A 16,328-nucleotide genomic window follows, 5' to 3' on the forward strand; every position below is an offset into this window, starting at 1 on the left:
AACATATTTCTCTACACATACACATATTCATGTTTAGGTGAATAATAGTGGAATAGATAGTTGAAATGAAATAAAAATAAAAGATTAACTATCAGTATTTAACTATTTTTAATAGAAATAAAAACTTAATTATATAAATATTTAACTATTTTTTATAATTTCTTATAATTACAGTCAGATATAAATTCATTGATAAATTTGAAAAAAAAATTACACCTATATCTAATATCATAAATCATCTGTAAATTCTCTTTTTCATACAATTTCAACTTCATAATGTTTTAAACACGTTATCTCAAAGAAACATTACACGTTTTCTTGACGTTGAACACTTCAATTTGTCTCGCGACGGGAAAACTGTAGTCTCGGAGAATTCAAGCTTGTTTCTAGAGCCATCTCTATAATGTTATTATGCTTCCCATTTACCCCTCATCGTGCAGAAACTGACCTACCTTTATGACGCGTGCGATCAGTCGTTCACAACATTTCAAGAAAAGCGTCGTTTAAACAATGAAATACAACTTGGGATGACGGAATGAATGATGAATTCTTCAACGGGAAAAATGAGTAGTGAAATTCAGAGACAGAAACAGACATAGAAGAAGAATCGATCTCTAAAGAAAAACAACCTGGATTGTTCAGAGGAGGAAAAGAGTGGAGAATTGTAAAAATTTGTTCGCTCGGGAGATTACTTGCGGCGATGTCATCGTCGACGAGGTCGGCGATCATGTTTGTTCAACTGCTCGGGTTTATATTATAATATGATTTTTTCACAGAAAGAACGATTTCCAAGCATTTAAAAATTTAATTAGACATACATCTGAAAATAAATTTGATCATCGAAATAATTATGTAAAAATTTCAATCATGATGAGCAATATTGCAAAAACTTTTGACATTTCAGCAGTCAGCTTGAGTGTTCTACATAATTATTTTGATGGACCAACAAAATCATTTTCAGATTTACATCTAGCTAAATTTTTAGATACTTTAGTAAAATCGATCTTTCTGTAGATCATATTTTTCCCGGAAATAACAATTCAAGTCGACGTCTCATTCAAGCAAGGGGATCGCAGTCAGAAAGCAGGTGCACACGACTGTCGGAGACATTATTACCGATGATATATGCGAATTCCATGCGAAAGTTTGCGGGGATGAAAGATAAAGCTTCCACTGTCATGACATCGTCGTCGTTTCGTTGTTGTCGTTGTTATCGCTGACGCGATATGAAAAAGATAGACAGGGATTCGGGCATTCAGTACATAGTAGTATGCTTATAAATTTAGACAGGCGATGAGCACATGCACTTCCTTTAGGCGCGTACAGCCTCTCTTAAAGTTCGTATGATTTATTATCGCATTAATTCAGGATCGGTTTTAGCTCCAGTGAGCGGTGAACGTGACATCGGTGCGAATTTTATCACGTGTTGTCAGACGAACATCTTCTTGTGGATACTTTGTTAAGTAGAGCATGGCTTCTCGTCATGCCGCGCGAAAATATTCTATGGTCGAATTAACGCGGCTCGCGCGAAATGTTCAATGGAACCCTTCAGGCGTGACTTAGCGAGATTACTTTGTCAGCTTGGAAAAAACGTTGTAACTCAAACGTCGCAGATATAAATTAGTAAAGAGATACGTGCGTTAACGTGAACTAAAGGATATAATGAGATTTATGATGAATTGGATGCTCTTCAGTTAAAATTTTAATTTCCGAAATTGTATACGCCGCGGGAATGTTAACTCATTTATATCCAACGTTTCGCTTTCGCAACATGTTGTACCAATCGTAAAGTCTGTATAACAATGCAATTAGATCTAACTATGAATATAAAGTAGCTACTTGCACAATTAGATTGTGAACATATTGTATTATACATAGCTGTAACCACATATAAGTTTTTATTTGATACTTTTTTTGCGAATATTTTTTGCGAAGAGTTTATATTAAAGATGTTATTAAAGATGTTTTATTTTTTGGTAAAAACTGTATAAAATAAAAAATCTTTATGAATTAAAAATGCTCAAATTTTAGAGATTTAGAAATAGAAGGATTGTCTCAAATTCTTACTAGACTAACAAAATAAATGATTGTATAAAAATCGCGATCGATAAAAGAGTAAATATATATAGGTTAGATAAATTTATTCAAATTGACGACCGGTGTGACGCGGCTAATCTTGAACTAGATGAAAAATCAGGAACAAGATTTTCATGGTGTAATAGCGAGTTTGTGAGTATAGTGGCTGGCGGATTTCTCCCCCATTTTAGCGATACGTTATCGGGTCCATCTGTCTCGCTTGTACGAGACATTATTGTATGTAACTAGAACGATCTAGATGCGTATGTTTCTCGGTGCTTGCTTGTAACCTGTCGCCCTAAATGCCGATAGCAACCCTGGCTGATCGATATACTTGAAGAGTACGACGGAAAACTTTTCTCCGTCTTATAACTATCGCATCTCTTTGGAAGTTTGCGAGTTCAGTTATTGCATTTTGAAGTCGCAGTGACATTTGAAGAATCGGCGAAGCGACACGTCCAAGAGTGCCTGGCACGCCGTGAATGTCTGTGAATAATTTTAGCATTTCGCGAACTTATCTCTTATCTCCTTTTCTCTTGAACGGAAATGGCATTCCGCTTTTATCTTGCCTTGTAACAAGTTTCAGAAAATGCGGATACGATAGCTTTTTTATGATCTATTAAATCTAGTTACGACCTTGCACTGTGCTCGATACGAATCGTAAAACTTATCTAAGGGAATCGCGGTCGCATTTGAAACGAATCGTACCTTTGTTTGCTTCCGGAATTTATCTTCCGTCTCGGATGCTTGCGCTCAGAAGTCGTTTCCGTTTCTGTCTCCGTCTCCGTCTCCTCTTCGATTTAATCTGTGAAAAATATGTTTGATAACGGTTGCGCGTAATGCCGTTCTGTATCGAAAGATTCGATCTGAATCTAATCAGTCGATAACGATAGCGATAGAAATTTCCTTGAGGCCGTTTGAAGCGCGAGGCATTTGACCTGTGTATAGTACGAGATCTTGAACGCTAATGGATGACCACCAAACCGCCACTTTAGCGAGATTGAAACTGTCGTTCACACGTACCGAGCATGATGGATGCGGTGCTTTATAAAGTCGTTCACTCCTCGTACGTACTCGTTAACTCAAGAGACTCTTACCTTTCCTATTCTTTCCTTCACGTAAATAGCGCGTTCGTTTCGTCTCATTTGATAAACGTGTCAGACAGTTGAAGCCACGGCGTGGCGGCGCGAAAGGCAGTTATAGTTGTTAAAGTCATTTGAATATTCGAAGCGCTCCAAGTCTCATGCCTCGAAAGCTATCATCTTTGCTTTTGTCGTTTTAGATGGTTTCCAATTATTGCGTCCGACTATTACAAACTTAAGCATCAATCTTGAAGGCTCATCAAACATGCCTTTGTCATTTTAAATCCAATCATTGTACCCTCAGCTGGAATAATTTCAAGCATCGAGACTGAAAAATATGAAGCAAGCTTCTTGCTTTTATTATTTTACACATTTTCCAATTATCATGCTCGATCGCAATATCATTTTTTACTTGTCAAGCCTGAAAAGTGTCACGCTCGCTTTTATCTTTTTACATGTTTCCAATTATTTCACTTGACCGTAATAATTTTAAGTGCAATGCTCAGAAAATGTCATTATTACTCTTGTTTTGGCGCTGGTTCTTGGCGCTATCATTTCTAGGCGACCTATTCCATTTCAAAGTTGACAATGAATGCAGGGAAAAAGAGTTCAGATTATTTCTGTACTATAACTTTAATAGGATAAATCAAGTCTTTCTCTCTGTTTTCACATTATTAAATTATATCTTTTAAATTTTTTTCTGAAGCAGCTGCTAATCAACACAATGCTAATCAACAAACTTAAATTAATAAAAATGTGAACAAACTTAATTGATCCGCTTAAAAAAAAATTATGCCTAATTCATTTTGTTATATCAACAAAGTAAATATTGAATATTAATATTTAAATATGTTTTGATATTTTGACTATTAAAGATAAACGTTAAAATTATCTTAAAGAATATCGCAAGGATTGGCTGATAGATAATAAGAGACGAGGATTTCAAAAAGAATTTTTATTATTTACAACTAATCTATGACAACGCATCGAGATCAGCTAAAGCAATCTTCATCCTCGTTTTCAGCTCGTTCGCATAGCGTAAAGCGGATTCGTCGATCCTAACGTCCTCCATTAAGAGATCGCAATCGAGATGTCGGCTGTCGCAAGCTCGGTGATGGTGCTTGAGCACGTCGTTTGAGTCCAGATGATGAGCCCGTCTAGTAGACGGGTTCAGCGTGGTTAAAGCATAGTGATTGTGCACCGTTAACGCGCGCTTCGTGGAGACGAAACTTTTCACCGAGTCGCCCTCGGGCGAAATACTGGCCGTCCTCATGGTATCCAGATAGTCTGTATACTCGACCGAGCGACGGAGCTTCTCATCCAGTCCGGCCGACCGATCGGTTTGATTCTTATTTTGCAGCTCGGGAAAGAAATAGGCGTTCCGTACAGAATACGAGGCGAAGTCTTTGAAGCTTCTGCCGAGCTTCGCGCGTTCGTCTAGCAACAATTCGTGCCAGGTCTTCCGGCGCGTCGGCACAATCGCTTCATCGATGTCGATTGGCACCACAAACTCCGAATGGTAAATATTTTCATAGAAGCAGTGATTGTATGGGATCAACTCCATTCGCCTCTTCGTCCAGATGTCCTCGTTGAAGAATCGCCTTCGGGCCGTCTTCTCGTTTGGCAAATCACCCGGCAGGTCAAGCGTGAACCATCGCACCACGTTCGATCGTTCGTATAAGCGTAGCACTTTGAGTACATTCTCGTGCACGTTGAATACGTAGAAGTAGAAGAATTGAGCACCTAGAATACGATGTAGCTCGACGAAAGCTATTAGTTTATGCGATATATCTTCGTCGAAGTCCAATCCTTTAATGCACAGAGTGAACTGCTGGCGCCTCTTCCGGTCGATAAAAGTCTCGTCACCGAATTCCGAGCGAATCGTTAAACTATGACTAGCATTCTCGTAGCAAGAACTCAGACTTACATGAACCCGAGATGTATGGCGTATCGAACCGTCTAACGGCAATTGACAATTCACGAGGATTCCGATGTAATTGTCCACCGTTTCACCCCATTCGTCCAACCAGATCGTCGAGATGAGCGCTTCCACGCTCAACGATAGCATCCTCTCGTTTTCCCAGTACCTGAAAGTACGTAATAAAACCAAGACGCTTAATCTATCTTTTCCGATCGAAAAGGCACGTTGGTTAATGTTGAGTATCCTACCGGAAAACACCTGCATGCATGGTGGAAGGCATTTATAGAGACATTTATAATGCGGTCTTTCAACCGTGTATTTTAAGCAAATATGCTGTTGCTAATGTTTGCATTACTCACTCCTAACGCTACTTGAAACAACTAATTTGTGTACGTTCTATCTGCGTAACAAAGTTTAATTTCACTGAAATTAAAAGTATAAAATGAATTAATAAATTTTATTTAATAAATTTGATATTAAAATTAATTATGAAGTGAAATGAGGGCAATTGAGCGCAGTTAACTATAGCGTATATCTATTAACATATATTATTATATAAAAGTAATTATATATAATTTCTTGGTTAACAATACTTTGATATTAATGTGTTTTTATGTCCTGCATTTATTTTAAGTATATTAAAAAGAAATAAGACTTTAGCATTTCTCAAACATCGAATTAGAAGAAACAAACAGAAACAAATACGCAAACCAATTTTATATTTTAACTGATAATATCATGAATTGAACACTTATTATTTTCAATTATAGAAACATGGTTTAAAATTACATTTTGTTAAGTAAGGTAGAGATGAGCGTGAAATTTAAAGCACATTGTCCAATTTTTACAACTTAATTGACAGTACCATTTTAAATAATGGAAATAGAAGAAATATTTATAACTTTATTAATAATTTAAATAATCAATTTAATTATAATCTAATTGAATTTCCGTTAGATAAGGTTAATATTAATTTGGTCGATTTGTCAATGCAATAGACGACGTCACTCGTTTATAAGCAACCTTTAGTGATTCTCTTTTCCTTGCTACTTAATGTTCGTCAGAGATAGACGAGTAACGGGCTGCACCGCGACATGAAAAATGGCTCACCATATAGTGCAGAAGAGCGCGGAGGACGGCAGGACTCCTCGTTTAACGCCAATCACTCTGATGCTCGGGTAACCGGCGATTCTGAGGTCCAAGTGGGCGCTGTATAGGAAGAGCTGTCCCGGGATTGTCTCGAGCCATTTCGTGCCGGGCAGCTTGTACGCGTTTAACGCCATTCCGCGTGTACCATTACTGTCGCACTGCTTGGTGGGCCTGTAATCGAGTGCCAATCTTCGGGCCCACGAATAAGCGACGATGCTTCTTGTACCTGGCGGTTCACCCCCTAGAACATGCGCAAGAAATGACGCTAAGTTGTTTGATCGGAACGAATGGAGAAAGCATTCGAAGAAGTTAATTATGAGGCTTGATGAAGAGAATAATGCTAATTCAAGTTTTTGATAAGAAAAGTAATGTGCGCGCATTTCGTACTAGCTATCACAGAGTCAGCACTATTCTTGCTGCGATTTATGTTTATTTTTTTGAAAATATAATTAAAACTTCCCTTTTTATTTCCTGTTCAAGTAGTGCTTCATAAAAAATATCTATTCATATTCAGCAAATACATTTTGTGTTGAATTACTAGAGATAGATATACATATTATATTGAAATAAAAAAAAAATAAATTAAAAACACTGCATTAGTAAATTATTGAATCATAGTATATTATTTAATAATTCTTTTTCATGATGAAATATGTATCTTCCAAATATATAATATATATTTGTAGGAAAATAGGTCACTGTTTTTAGATACTTTCATAAAATCAATTCTGTTAAGCTTCTTATAACTAACAAAGGAATATTGCCGATATAAGATGCATTCAAGGAGACCCTATTAGTGATTTTTGTGTCATTCTTTCTTTATTGTTCATTAGATAGAAAACAAGGATAGAATGACACAAAGAGCGCTAATAGCATTTTTCCCCACATTCCTACAGAATCCATAAATATGAATAAAATTTTGTGTGAACTTTATTTCGTGTGCATCGTTCTTAAAAGGTGTAATATTAAGCAATTATAAAAAACAATTTTTAGCACGTGACACTAATATTTCAATAAGGAAAATATTTTGAATAAAAGTTTGCAAATAAATTTAGCACTGCAAAGCCAAAAATCGGAAACAAATAGAATTACAAAAACAAAATATCAGAACGTTATTAAACGATATTTAAACATCTTTTTATTATTAATAAAAAAAACTTTCTTTCTAAATTTTTACATTTTTAAATATGAATATTGAGAAAAAATTCTTCATTTAACTAAATTAATTTAGTTGTCTTTCTTTCGATGAAGAATGTATGTATTTAAATCAAACATATCATATTTGACTTAAATACATACACGGAGAAAATTTTGTTTTAAAATTTATTCGAAAATATGATTGTGGTACAATATTTTGGAGATTTTTACTATGCACTTCAGTAAAATTAATCAAACTTGTTTTATACTTTATTGTAATTTTATTAATGAATGAAGGAGATTTATATTAAAATTTTTGGAAATGTCCCACAACTATTATATTTTTAGGGTTAATTTAGGGTTAATTTAAACTGTAAGAAGAAATTCTCTCCGTGTACATTTTTCAACGAAAGAAATAAAAAGCTAAATTAATTTCAAACGATCAGTTTTTTTCTTAGTAAAATGTTAGACAATAATTAAAATACTTTTTTTCATTAAAATCATATTTAATAGGAAATATTTATTTTATTAAATGAATCGTACATAACATTTTTCTGATTTTGAATAGTACTCGTGTTTATTTAACATGATACGCTGATTTTTAATATATTACATAGCATTATAATTTATTTATTTAATAAGATAAACTTTGCTCGATTTAGCATTTACAATGTTTATAGGCATGATGTTCCCTTCATGTATTTCTAAATTATTCACATTTAAAGGCGAATAATGCATATTCATGTAATTCGAGTTACTCTATACTCAAAGTTTCATCCAAGTTAACTAGTTAACTAGTTTCGGTTGACTGTGTTTTCTTGTAATGGCAAGTGCCTGCGCTGCCATCAATACACGTTGTATAACAAACTGTATACTGTCTGTAGCTTATCAAAACTTTTACATTATTACACCGATAGTATCGCTCGCATTCCACTTACTGGCATATCATCTTCTAATTTCTCTGCGAGTGTGATGTCTCGGCTGTATTCGTTTTACTAAACGTCAACTTATTGTCGAAGCCGCGCGATCGGTTCTCTATCTTATCCACTACGAGGATCATGAATCAACGCCAAAGACATTGACTCTATACACAACCGGACGGAAGTGACACGTCTACGTGCTAGAAACGAACCCATATTATAAATACATTCACGTTCATTTAGTTTGCTATGCTTGCATCAGGAAACATTCGCTTTAGGTATCGCTCTCTCTCGTTTATCAGTGCCGCATGGTAGTTCTCATAATTGCAATTTCCATATGTTCCAACGCGACGCTCTAGTAATATTCAAAGGGAGAAAGGCAGGCAGAGAAAATTAGTTGGCGGAAATTTCAATCGACATGACCACTAATTAGGCTCCCTAATGTTGAATGCGTTGCATATCCAGTATTCCGCGGAGAAACTCATTCCTCGTGTAATCATGAACTAAAATGGACCTAAAGAGGAGATATCCATTCTTTTTTCACACATTAATGGAATTTGCACAGACAGGATTCGCTCAGACACGTCCAACTCTGTGCTCTGCCTTTTGAGAATGATAATAAATCTATATCGATGATAGCTTTAAAAACTCTCGTTACGTCTTGTTTATAATTATTTCTGCGACAACTAGACCCGTGACTGGGACGGCGCGACGATGCCGATGGTCAGACAAGGAAAAAGAGAAAAAAAATAAGACGTCACGCGCCGTGTTGGCATCTGCGGGTAAATTTATGGCACTATATACGTTTCGTGACTCGTCTCGTTTGCAATTACTCGTCTTCAACGTATATGGATCGCGAGCGTTATTGACGAGACGCCTGAGACTATTTTCCGGACGATCTTGACGTTGAGAGGTAACGAGACTGGCCGAGCCTACTGATCCATGGAGTCCGCGGGCAACGGGGTGGTTGATGGTCCCGTCATGATGTGTCGTTAAAAGTCGGCGTTTGACCCAACCGGGCCGACGATGGATATTACGTGTTTGCGTGCCGCGAGTATTCTTCGTGACTCCGTGCCCTTTACCTGCTCTTTTCCCCTCGACCGTCCGTCGCGGCCACGCTCCGCGAGGTTTACGAGAAGGTAAACGCGGCCCCACGAGAGAGGCATTCGTACCACGCTAGGAATACGCTAATGCATACCAGCGTTCTCATGGAAATCGCACTGTCAGGGCGGAGAGTGAATCTACAGCCGGCTACAGAGATAAATCAGCAAATAAATCGTGTTGATTTTTAAGACCCATCACTAATTAGTTAGAAATTACTCTCGACAAGAGGAACACTTATCTTTAACTAATTGAAGTGCGTGACCTCAAAACACGGATACATCTGGATAAGAATCGTAATTATTACCTTTGAATCGTTATTACCCGTGTAATTAACTGAATCTACTTTTCCACATCGTAAAAACAATTGAATTTCTATATGTTGAACAATTCTGAATTTATATATGTTCATATATAATATTATAAGCTGTTTTTTATATACATATAGCATTAAATAAGTGCGCGTGATTATTTAATTCTTATCCGTGAAAGCGATCTTTATGCGGTAAGATAGACAAATCTCAAAGGTTTGTTGAGCTGATTCGTGAATACAATATCTCGATGTAGTTTTGGTTTCGGCCGTACGATCGACTGTCATAATTCCTGTGAAATATTTGTATGGTAAAAGCGAAGGTGAATTACGCGAAAACGTACGAGTCGACGGGTGGTCACTCGATGAATCACGTCATAAATTACGTCGACTAATGAAGTCGCTACTACCAAAGAACAGCGCCGAGATTTACGTCCTTGGCAAGCTTTATGCCAAAGCTTCGAGGTTTATTTATAACTTCGTATCGCGTTTCTTTTGCGCTCGCGAACTTGGTTATGCGTTATCTTCGTATCTTTTTAGATTCTCTCATGGAGAGGGAGATGCGTGTACGCATATTGCGTGCAGGGCCTAGCTGAATTTTTGCGGTGCGTAGCGCAAGTGATCGGTATCGGCCCTTGAAGCGAGTCATTTATGTAGTCATATTCGTTGTTAGTATTAGAAAGCGTAGCACCCATGCAATTACTCGCGATGAACATGCGTTTAAAAAAGCAGATAGCAGCTCTTTATTATTCGCTTGGCCGGATAACATTTCAATGCTGAGAAACTTCACGTGACTAGGAAAGAGCGTGTAGGTACTGAGCAACAAACGCTTGCGGGTATTTCGAACAAGTTTATTGCGTGCGAATCTTCTTCTTTCATACCGTGTCAAGGAACTTAACACTTTGCAGTTTGTATTAAACTACAGTAATATTTGACTAACAATGAAACAAATTACAATATTGTAAGTCATACATTTTTTACAATAGTACAAACAAATCCTAATATAAAATCACCTATTAAAGTTAAGTATCTTTTTTGTTAATCTTACTACAATAATAGCAATGACTTAATTGAACTAAAGACTTACAATTTTTGTAAAAACAAAAAAATAAAATTAATAAATAAGAAAAAAAGTTCACAGGTAATCAAGAGTCAATGCGGTAATTAGTGTGTAAAAAATTCAAATATTAATAATTAAATGTAACGGTTAATTACAGAACGTTTCCACGTAATATTTACTCCTTTTTTTATTGTTAACAGTTATTAACTGTTATTTTCTTTATATATTTTCCTTTTGTTTCAGTGCGTTGTTATTACATACGTAAAAAGATAGACCTTTTATTCTACTTTATCCGCGATCACACTCGCGCGTTTATAGTATTAGTAGGTAATTTTTATAAAATGTTATATAAGTATAAAATGTTTTTAAAAAAATTATTATTAACAATATTTTGCATTGCTTAGATTTGGAATGATTTGTCAATGATTAAAATACGTAATGAGAATGAATTAGAATTTTGACCAGATAATTTCAATTTTTAGATTATTAAAGATTACATTATTTTTTTAAATATTGTATTATTAAATTATCTACACTCTGTTGAGAGTGTAATTTCACTTCAAGAAAAGTAATAGTTGCGCCAATCCGATAAATTTCACTTTATTCCTTTAAAGAATGAATTTCTTAAAAAAATTTTTTTTTTTTTTCTTCTTTAATCTTGATGATCATTATCCTGTCAAATTCGTTTGTTTTATGCAAAGGCATGTTGAATGAGCCTAATTTTTATCAAGATTGGAGACAAGGTAGGAGACTAAAATTAACATTTACATTTAGTCTCTTCTTTTGGAGAATGAAATTCATTTATTCATTTTCCGCAGAGATTGAAAATTGACTCTCACTTGAAGTGATTCTTTATTTTTTAAGAGTGAAAGTCTTGTTTCACTCCTGCAACCGAACCACTCTTGCAACTCTTTAGGAGTGAAATTTCACTTCTAAAAATTTAAAGTGTATTGTGAAAAATGTATTTTTTTTATCTTTATACATAAAATTTATACATTAAAATGTAATATTGTTGATTTGGATACAGTAACTTACAGAAACAAATTTGTTGCCTCAACTAAAAGAAACTAAAGACTAAAAGAAAACTAAAACGTTCTTCTGAAATGAGTTTATTTGTGAAGATAAATGTTTCTGAAAGTTTTTTCGTGGTAGCTTTATTAACTCAAAAAGAATTCTTTTCTGGTAATTCAAAAAGGATTCCATAGAATCCTTCTACTTCTTATGGAGTTAAATTGAAGTTGCTCTGAAAGAGAAGTTTTTTTGTTCGTAATGGATTTGAAAAGAATCGCTCGATACATAGCACCAAATGAACGCGACGGAATTGTATTTCTCGTAAGTAAAAACTATACAGGTAAAACCATATATGTAAAAACCATATAGGTCATAGTACAAAGCAACATTATCAGATTTTTTTGTTTTAATGCAGAGTTTTTTAGATTTGTGCCTGCATATTGGTATAAAAGATTTCCAAGTGTATCGCGAAAATGTTAGAAAAAGTAAAAGAAAGCGAAAAAATTTGAAAATAAGTTAAAAAAACAAGGTGCAAAATGAAAAATATTGTAAAAAATGTGAAAATTATCTATGTAATGTTGTGTTTGCTTTCATTTCAACTGAGCGATATTAATTTTAAGTGAAAATCGATTAAGAAATATTCATAAATGCGAAAAAGATCATATTTTATTAAAGTGGGTCATGATATCTAATAATATTTTTGTGTGAATAATATTTTACAATTTCCAGTTCAAACCAATTATGCAAATTCCGATTTGTTTTGAAATAGTCTCAAATTGAAGCTGGAATACGTAATATAAAATAAATTGACTAGCAATTTAATAATATAGTGATACTAATGAGCATTCTTAAACTGTAAAAAATTTATTGCAAAAAATATTGCCTTAACCTGGATAATATTACCTTATGTCTCAGTGAATTTGTAAGATGCTTGCATGGAATGAGGAAATTCCACCTTCAAATCTCAACTGAGATGATATTTTTCGCAATAAATTTTTTACAATGCTTTAAAGATGCTCATTGACATCGATATTATTAAATTACTTATTAATTTATTTTATTATATTACGCATTTTATCTTTAATTTAAGATTATTTCAAGACTAATAAATAATCGATATGTTTGAACCAGGAATTGAGAGTTACTTATTTATATTTATTTTATTTATTTTTGCTGATGAAATATTATTTAAGCTATTTTGCTTTCATTGCGAATTCTTACAGTCTATTTTTTTTTATTTAAAACAGAGTTCAGAGAAGAGTTCAGAATTAGTTCAAAATTGAAATTTTTTGGAACTTTAAAAATGTTCTTTTAGAATAAAAATGAAATAAAAAAAGAATATATTTCATAATTTACTGATTCAAAAAGAATTCTTTTTCGATTTTTTGTACTGTCTGAGTTCTTAAAAAGAAATTTTTCTACACTAAGGTATATATTTCTTTTATTTTATTCAATATATTAATATTTTGTTAACTGATTAAAATTCAAAATTATAATTCCAAAAGGAGAATTTACTAATCTTTTTTTCCAAACAATTTAAGATAAGTTTAATTCGGTGAAAAGTATTAATGTTATTGTTTAAACAACAGGTTTTCCGAGAATTTTTCAAGAAGATATTAGGAGAACAAGTATACGTTCATTGAAATCTCAGATTTCAATAAACGACAGAAAAATCACTCGAGTTCAAGAGATTCGCGAGACATCATGAAATAAGATTTGTCTGACAATTTTATCTTATAGTCACGACCAATTCGCATGAGAGCAAAAAATCCCGCTAGATGCCAATGCGTAGTGTTAGCACTTCCAGGTTATGTCGGTGAACCGTTCGTCGATAGCAAAAGGGCAAGGGTCGCAGTAGTTGCAGAGGAAGAAAATTGCTTACCAGGCGTGGGAGGAGGATCGGTCGGTGGATCCGGGAGTCGTGCTGGCGGCGAGTCCAGCAGAGTCAGGATGCACAACGCGGTGACCAAGACCGCGACGAGTCCCATTCTGCATAATCTCCTCGTTCCCGCGACCGGCATGCTGCTCGTATCCTTTATTATTATTATTTTTACCCGCGAAAATCTTCATTCGTCGCGCGCGTTCGTCACGAGCAATGGCGGCGACATATCTTGGACAGTTTTTATTTCGCGAGATTCCTCTGTAAGCAAAGCATGCCGATAATGCACCTCAACTACGAATGCATCTCGGACGTTGACACGACAGGTCAACGTTATGTATTCTACGCAGTTTTCACCTCATTCCGCATACGATCCTTTCATCACGCGATACGACGTAGTCTTTTCAAAAGCGGTTTATAAATTTGCAATTCGCTCACATAATCTCATTTTATTCTCCCTTTTCCTGTGACATTCCTTCTGTTTTGTTTTCAAATTTTCTTGATTTCATTCACTCGCAGCGATGTGATTTGCATAGAGATTTAGCTACGGTTTGCTAACGAACTAGTTGCAGGTGATTATTCGAGTTTGCTGCCTACTTGGCGGCACGAACTTGCTCTGGATCAGGTTCCTTTCATCTCTCGGGTGATCTCATCCGGATCAATCTGTTGGCCGCCTTTGGCTCGGCACGCGTTTTCGCAATGTATTGAAGAAATTGGTGCTAATCACATACTTAATTCATTCGTAACAAAATCAGTGCATTTTTAATAGAACAGAATAAAAGACGCAGTTTAAAGTAGAGTCGCTCTATCCGCGTGTGGGTTCCGGAATCAACGCACGAATCTATTTCTCCGCTTCGTTTCGCGCGTAAAAAGCGCCGTATGCGATGCTTCGACCTCCCACGCGATCACGACGACATAGTGCTGCTTCTTCTTCGGCTTTGTAGGCAGACGACGACCATGTATGGTCGTCCTGAAGAGTTTGCGTCTTCCTGCCTCTGGGCTTTCCTTCGGGATAATTCAATTATTCCAACCCGTTGCGGTCGATTGATCTCCAAAGGTTTTGCATTGAAGAGTTTTTCTGGTCGATTCCGATTGTTTTTATTTTACGATTCATTGAAGCGCGAAAATTTTTGAAGATCCCGAAGGCTATATCATACCCCTGCGATCGCATCTCTGTGTGGTAAAAAAGCGTGGCTTACGCGCGTCGCACACGGGCGTGACCATTTCAAATTCATTTTTGCCTCGGTCTGTCGATTTTAAACACGGCCACCGAAAGTGGAACGCTGAGAATGATGGCGCGTCTCTTTTTAATCGTCACATTCCACGCGCAGTTGGACTGATTTCGCAAGCGTAAGAAAGCGTCTGGAAATTAAATTTGCCGCCAGCCGGCGTTACGGTGTGATATCCCCGATGTAAACTGTTCGCAAACCAAACCCAAGAGCGCGATCGGAATCTCTCGTGAATTAATTTACGACGTCCGTTTTAATCCATGCTCTTCCCAGTCGAGCACCGTGACTTCCCTCGGATTATCTTCTCGTGCACTTGGAAATTAAATTCTCGTGACCGTAAAACACATGGGAGATATAGATTGCGAGAGAGCTCGAGTTTGATCTTTACAATTATCTTGATTTGCACTATTTTATTGGCTTTTGATTATCATTGAGAAGCAATTCGATGCATTTCACATGACACATTACACGAACCGGAGGACTCTTTCTTTTTAAGAAAGATTCTTTATTATTGTATATCCTTCTTTTTTTCTTTTCGTGCCGATGATATCGTTGCTGATGCATAAGGGACACGTGCACGTGCTCTCTCTCTCGCAGCCGTTTGTTGGCTGGTTGCACGTGGTCGGCGGATCGACCGACAGGATTGATGCAACCTGGCCTGCGCGAGAGTCGAGAGCGTACTGCGTTCGAGCGGGAGGTTAACGCGCCACCGGGGCCTCGTAGCTCGTACGGAGGTACGACGGCGACTTGGACCCGTTGCCTTAGCATGCCTCACCAATGCGCCTTGCTATACTCCGTCCCTACTCGCCTTTACCTTGCCTCGCCTCGACCTAGCTCTTCTCGACTTGCTTTGACTTGCCTCTTAGCTTAGCTTTATCCCACTCTTCGATTGGTTGGTTGGTTGGTTGGTTGGTTGGTTGGTTGGTCGGTCGGTCGGTCGGTCGGTTGTCGATTGTGCTCCTTGTCCACCCTGACAATGTTAGTTGAGTTTACCTTGTCGCAGCCTTGTGAATCGCGTCGCGTTTCACGTGCTCTTCTCTTTTCATATCTTTTTCGTTCTTTTTCCTTGTTGTTTTGCACCTCCGTTTTGTCGCTTCTGTATACCATTAGTCTCCTCTATGCTCATTACGCAGCACTAATTAGTTTTTGTGGTATTTCTCGTTTTGATAAATCAATATTTAACTAATGGATAAATATTATTTCATTGTACAATATATATTTATATTAAATTATTAGATATTTATTTTAGAATAAATTATCATGAATTAATATATCTCGTTTCTTTAATATGTTTTCTATTTTAAACTTTAATGCATTTCTTTTAGGATAAATTTAGCAAATAAAAACGTTAAAATTTTCTATGTTACTTTATTTTAAACATATATACTTTATAGATTTATATTTGAAACATAAGTATATTTTAAATAACAGTAGAAAGATTTATTGATTATAT

General features: G+C 35.9%; 1 protein-coding gene across 1 annotated transcript; it reads right to left on the reverse strand.

The window, feature by feature from the left end:
* Positions 1-4,098: 4,098 nt before the first annotated feature.
* Positions 4,099-14,282, reverse strand: LOC108685438. Its single transcript, XM_018190220.1, has 3 exons — positions 13,650-14,282; positions 6,190-6,469; positions 4,099-5,245 (listed from the first exon to the last, which is right to left on the reverse strand). The coding sequence occupies exons 1-3, from the start codon at positions 13,786-13,788 to the stop codon at positions 4,132-4,134; spliced, it is 1,533 nt and encodes a 510-aa protein (XP_018045709.1). The 5' UTR covers positions 13,789-14,282; the 3' UTR covers positions 4,099-4,131.
* Positions 14,283-16,328: the final 2,046 nt, after the last annotated feature.

The sequence above is a fragment of the Atta colombica genome, unplaced genomic scaffold, assembly GCF_001594045.1.
Source record: "Atta colombica isolate Treedump-2 unplaced genomic scaffold, Acol1.0 scaffold153, whole genome shotgun sequence".
Classification (NCBI taxonomy): Eukaryota; Metazoa; Arthropoda; class Insecta; order Hymenoptera; family Formicidae; genus Atta; species Atta colombica.

Excerpts from the sequence above, each read along its gene's own strand:
- LOC108685438 (XM_018190220.1), bottom strand. The coding sequence starts at position 13,788 with ATGCCGGTCGCGGGAACGAGGAGATTATGCAGAATGGGACTCGTCGCG. Across the intron at positions 6,470-13,649 it reads CGATCCTCCTCCCACGCCTG|GGGGTGAACCGCCAGGTACA; the intron begins GTAAGCAATTTT and ends CGCATGTTCTAG. Across the intron at positions 5,246-6,189 it reads GCGCTCTTCTGCACTATATG|GTACTGGGAAAACGAGAGGA; the intron begins GTGAGCCATTTT and ends ACGTACTTTCAG.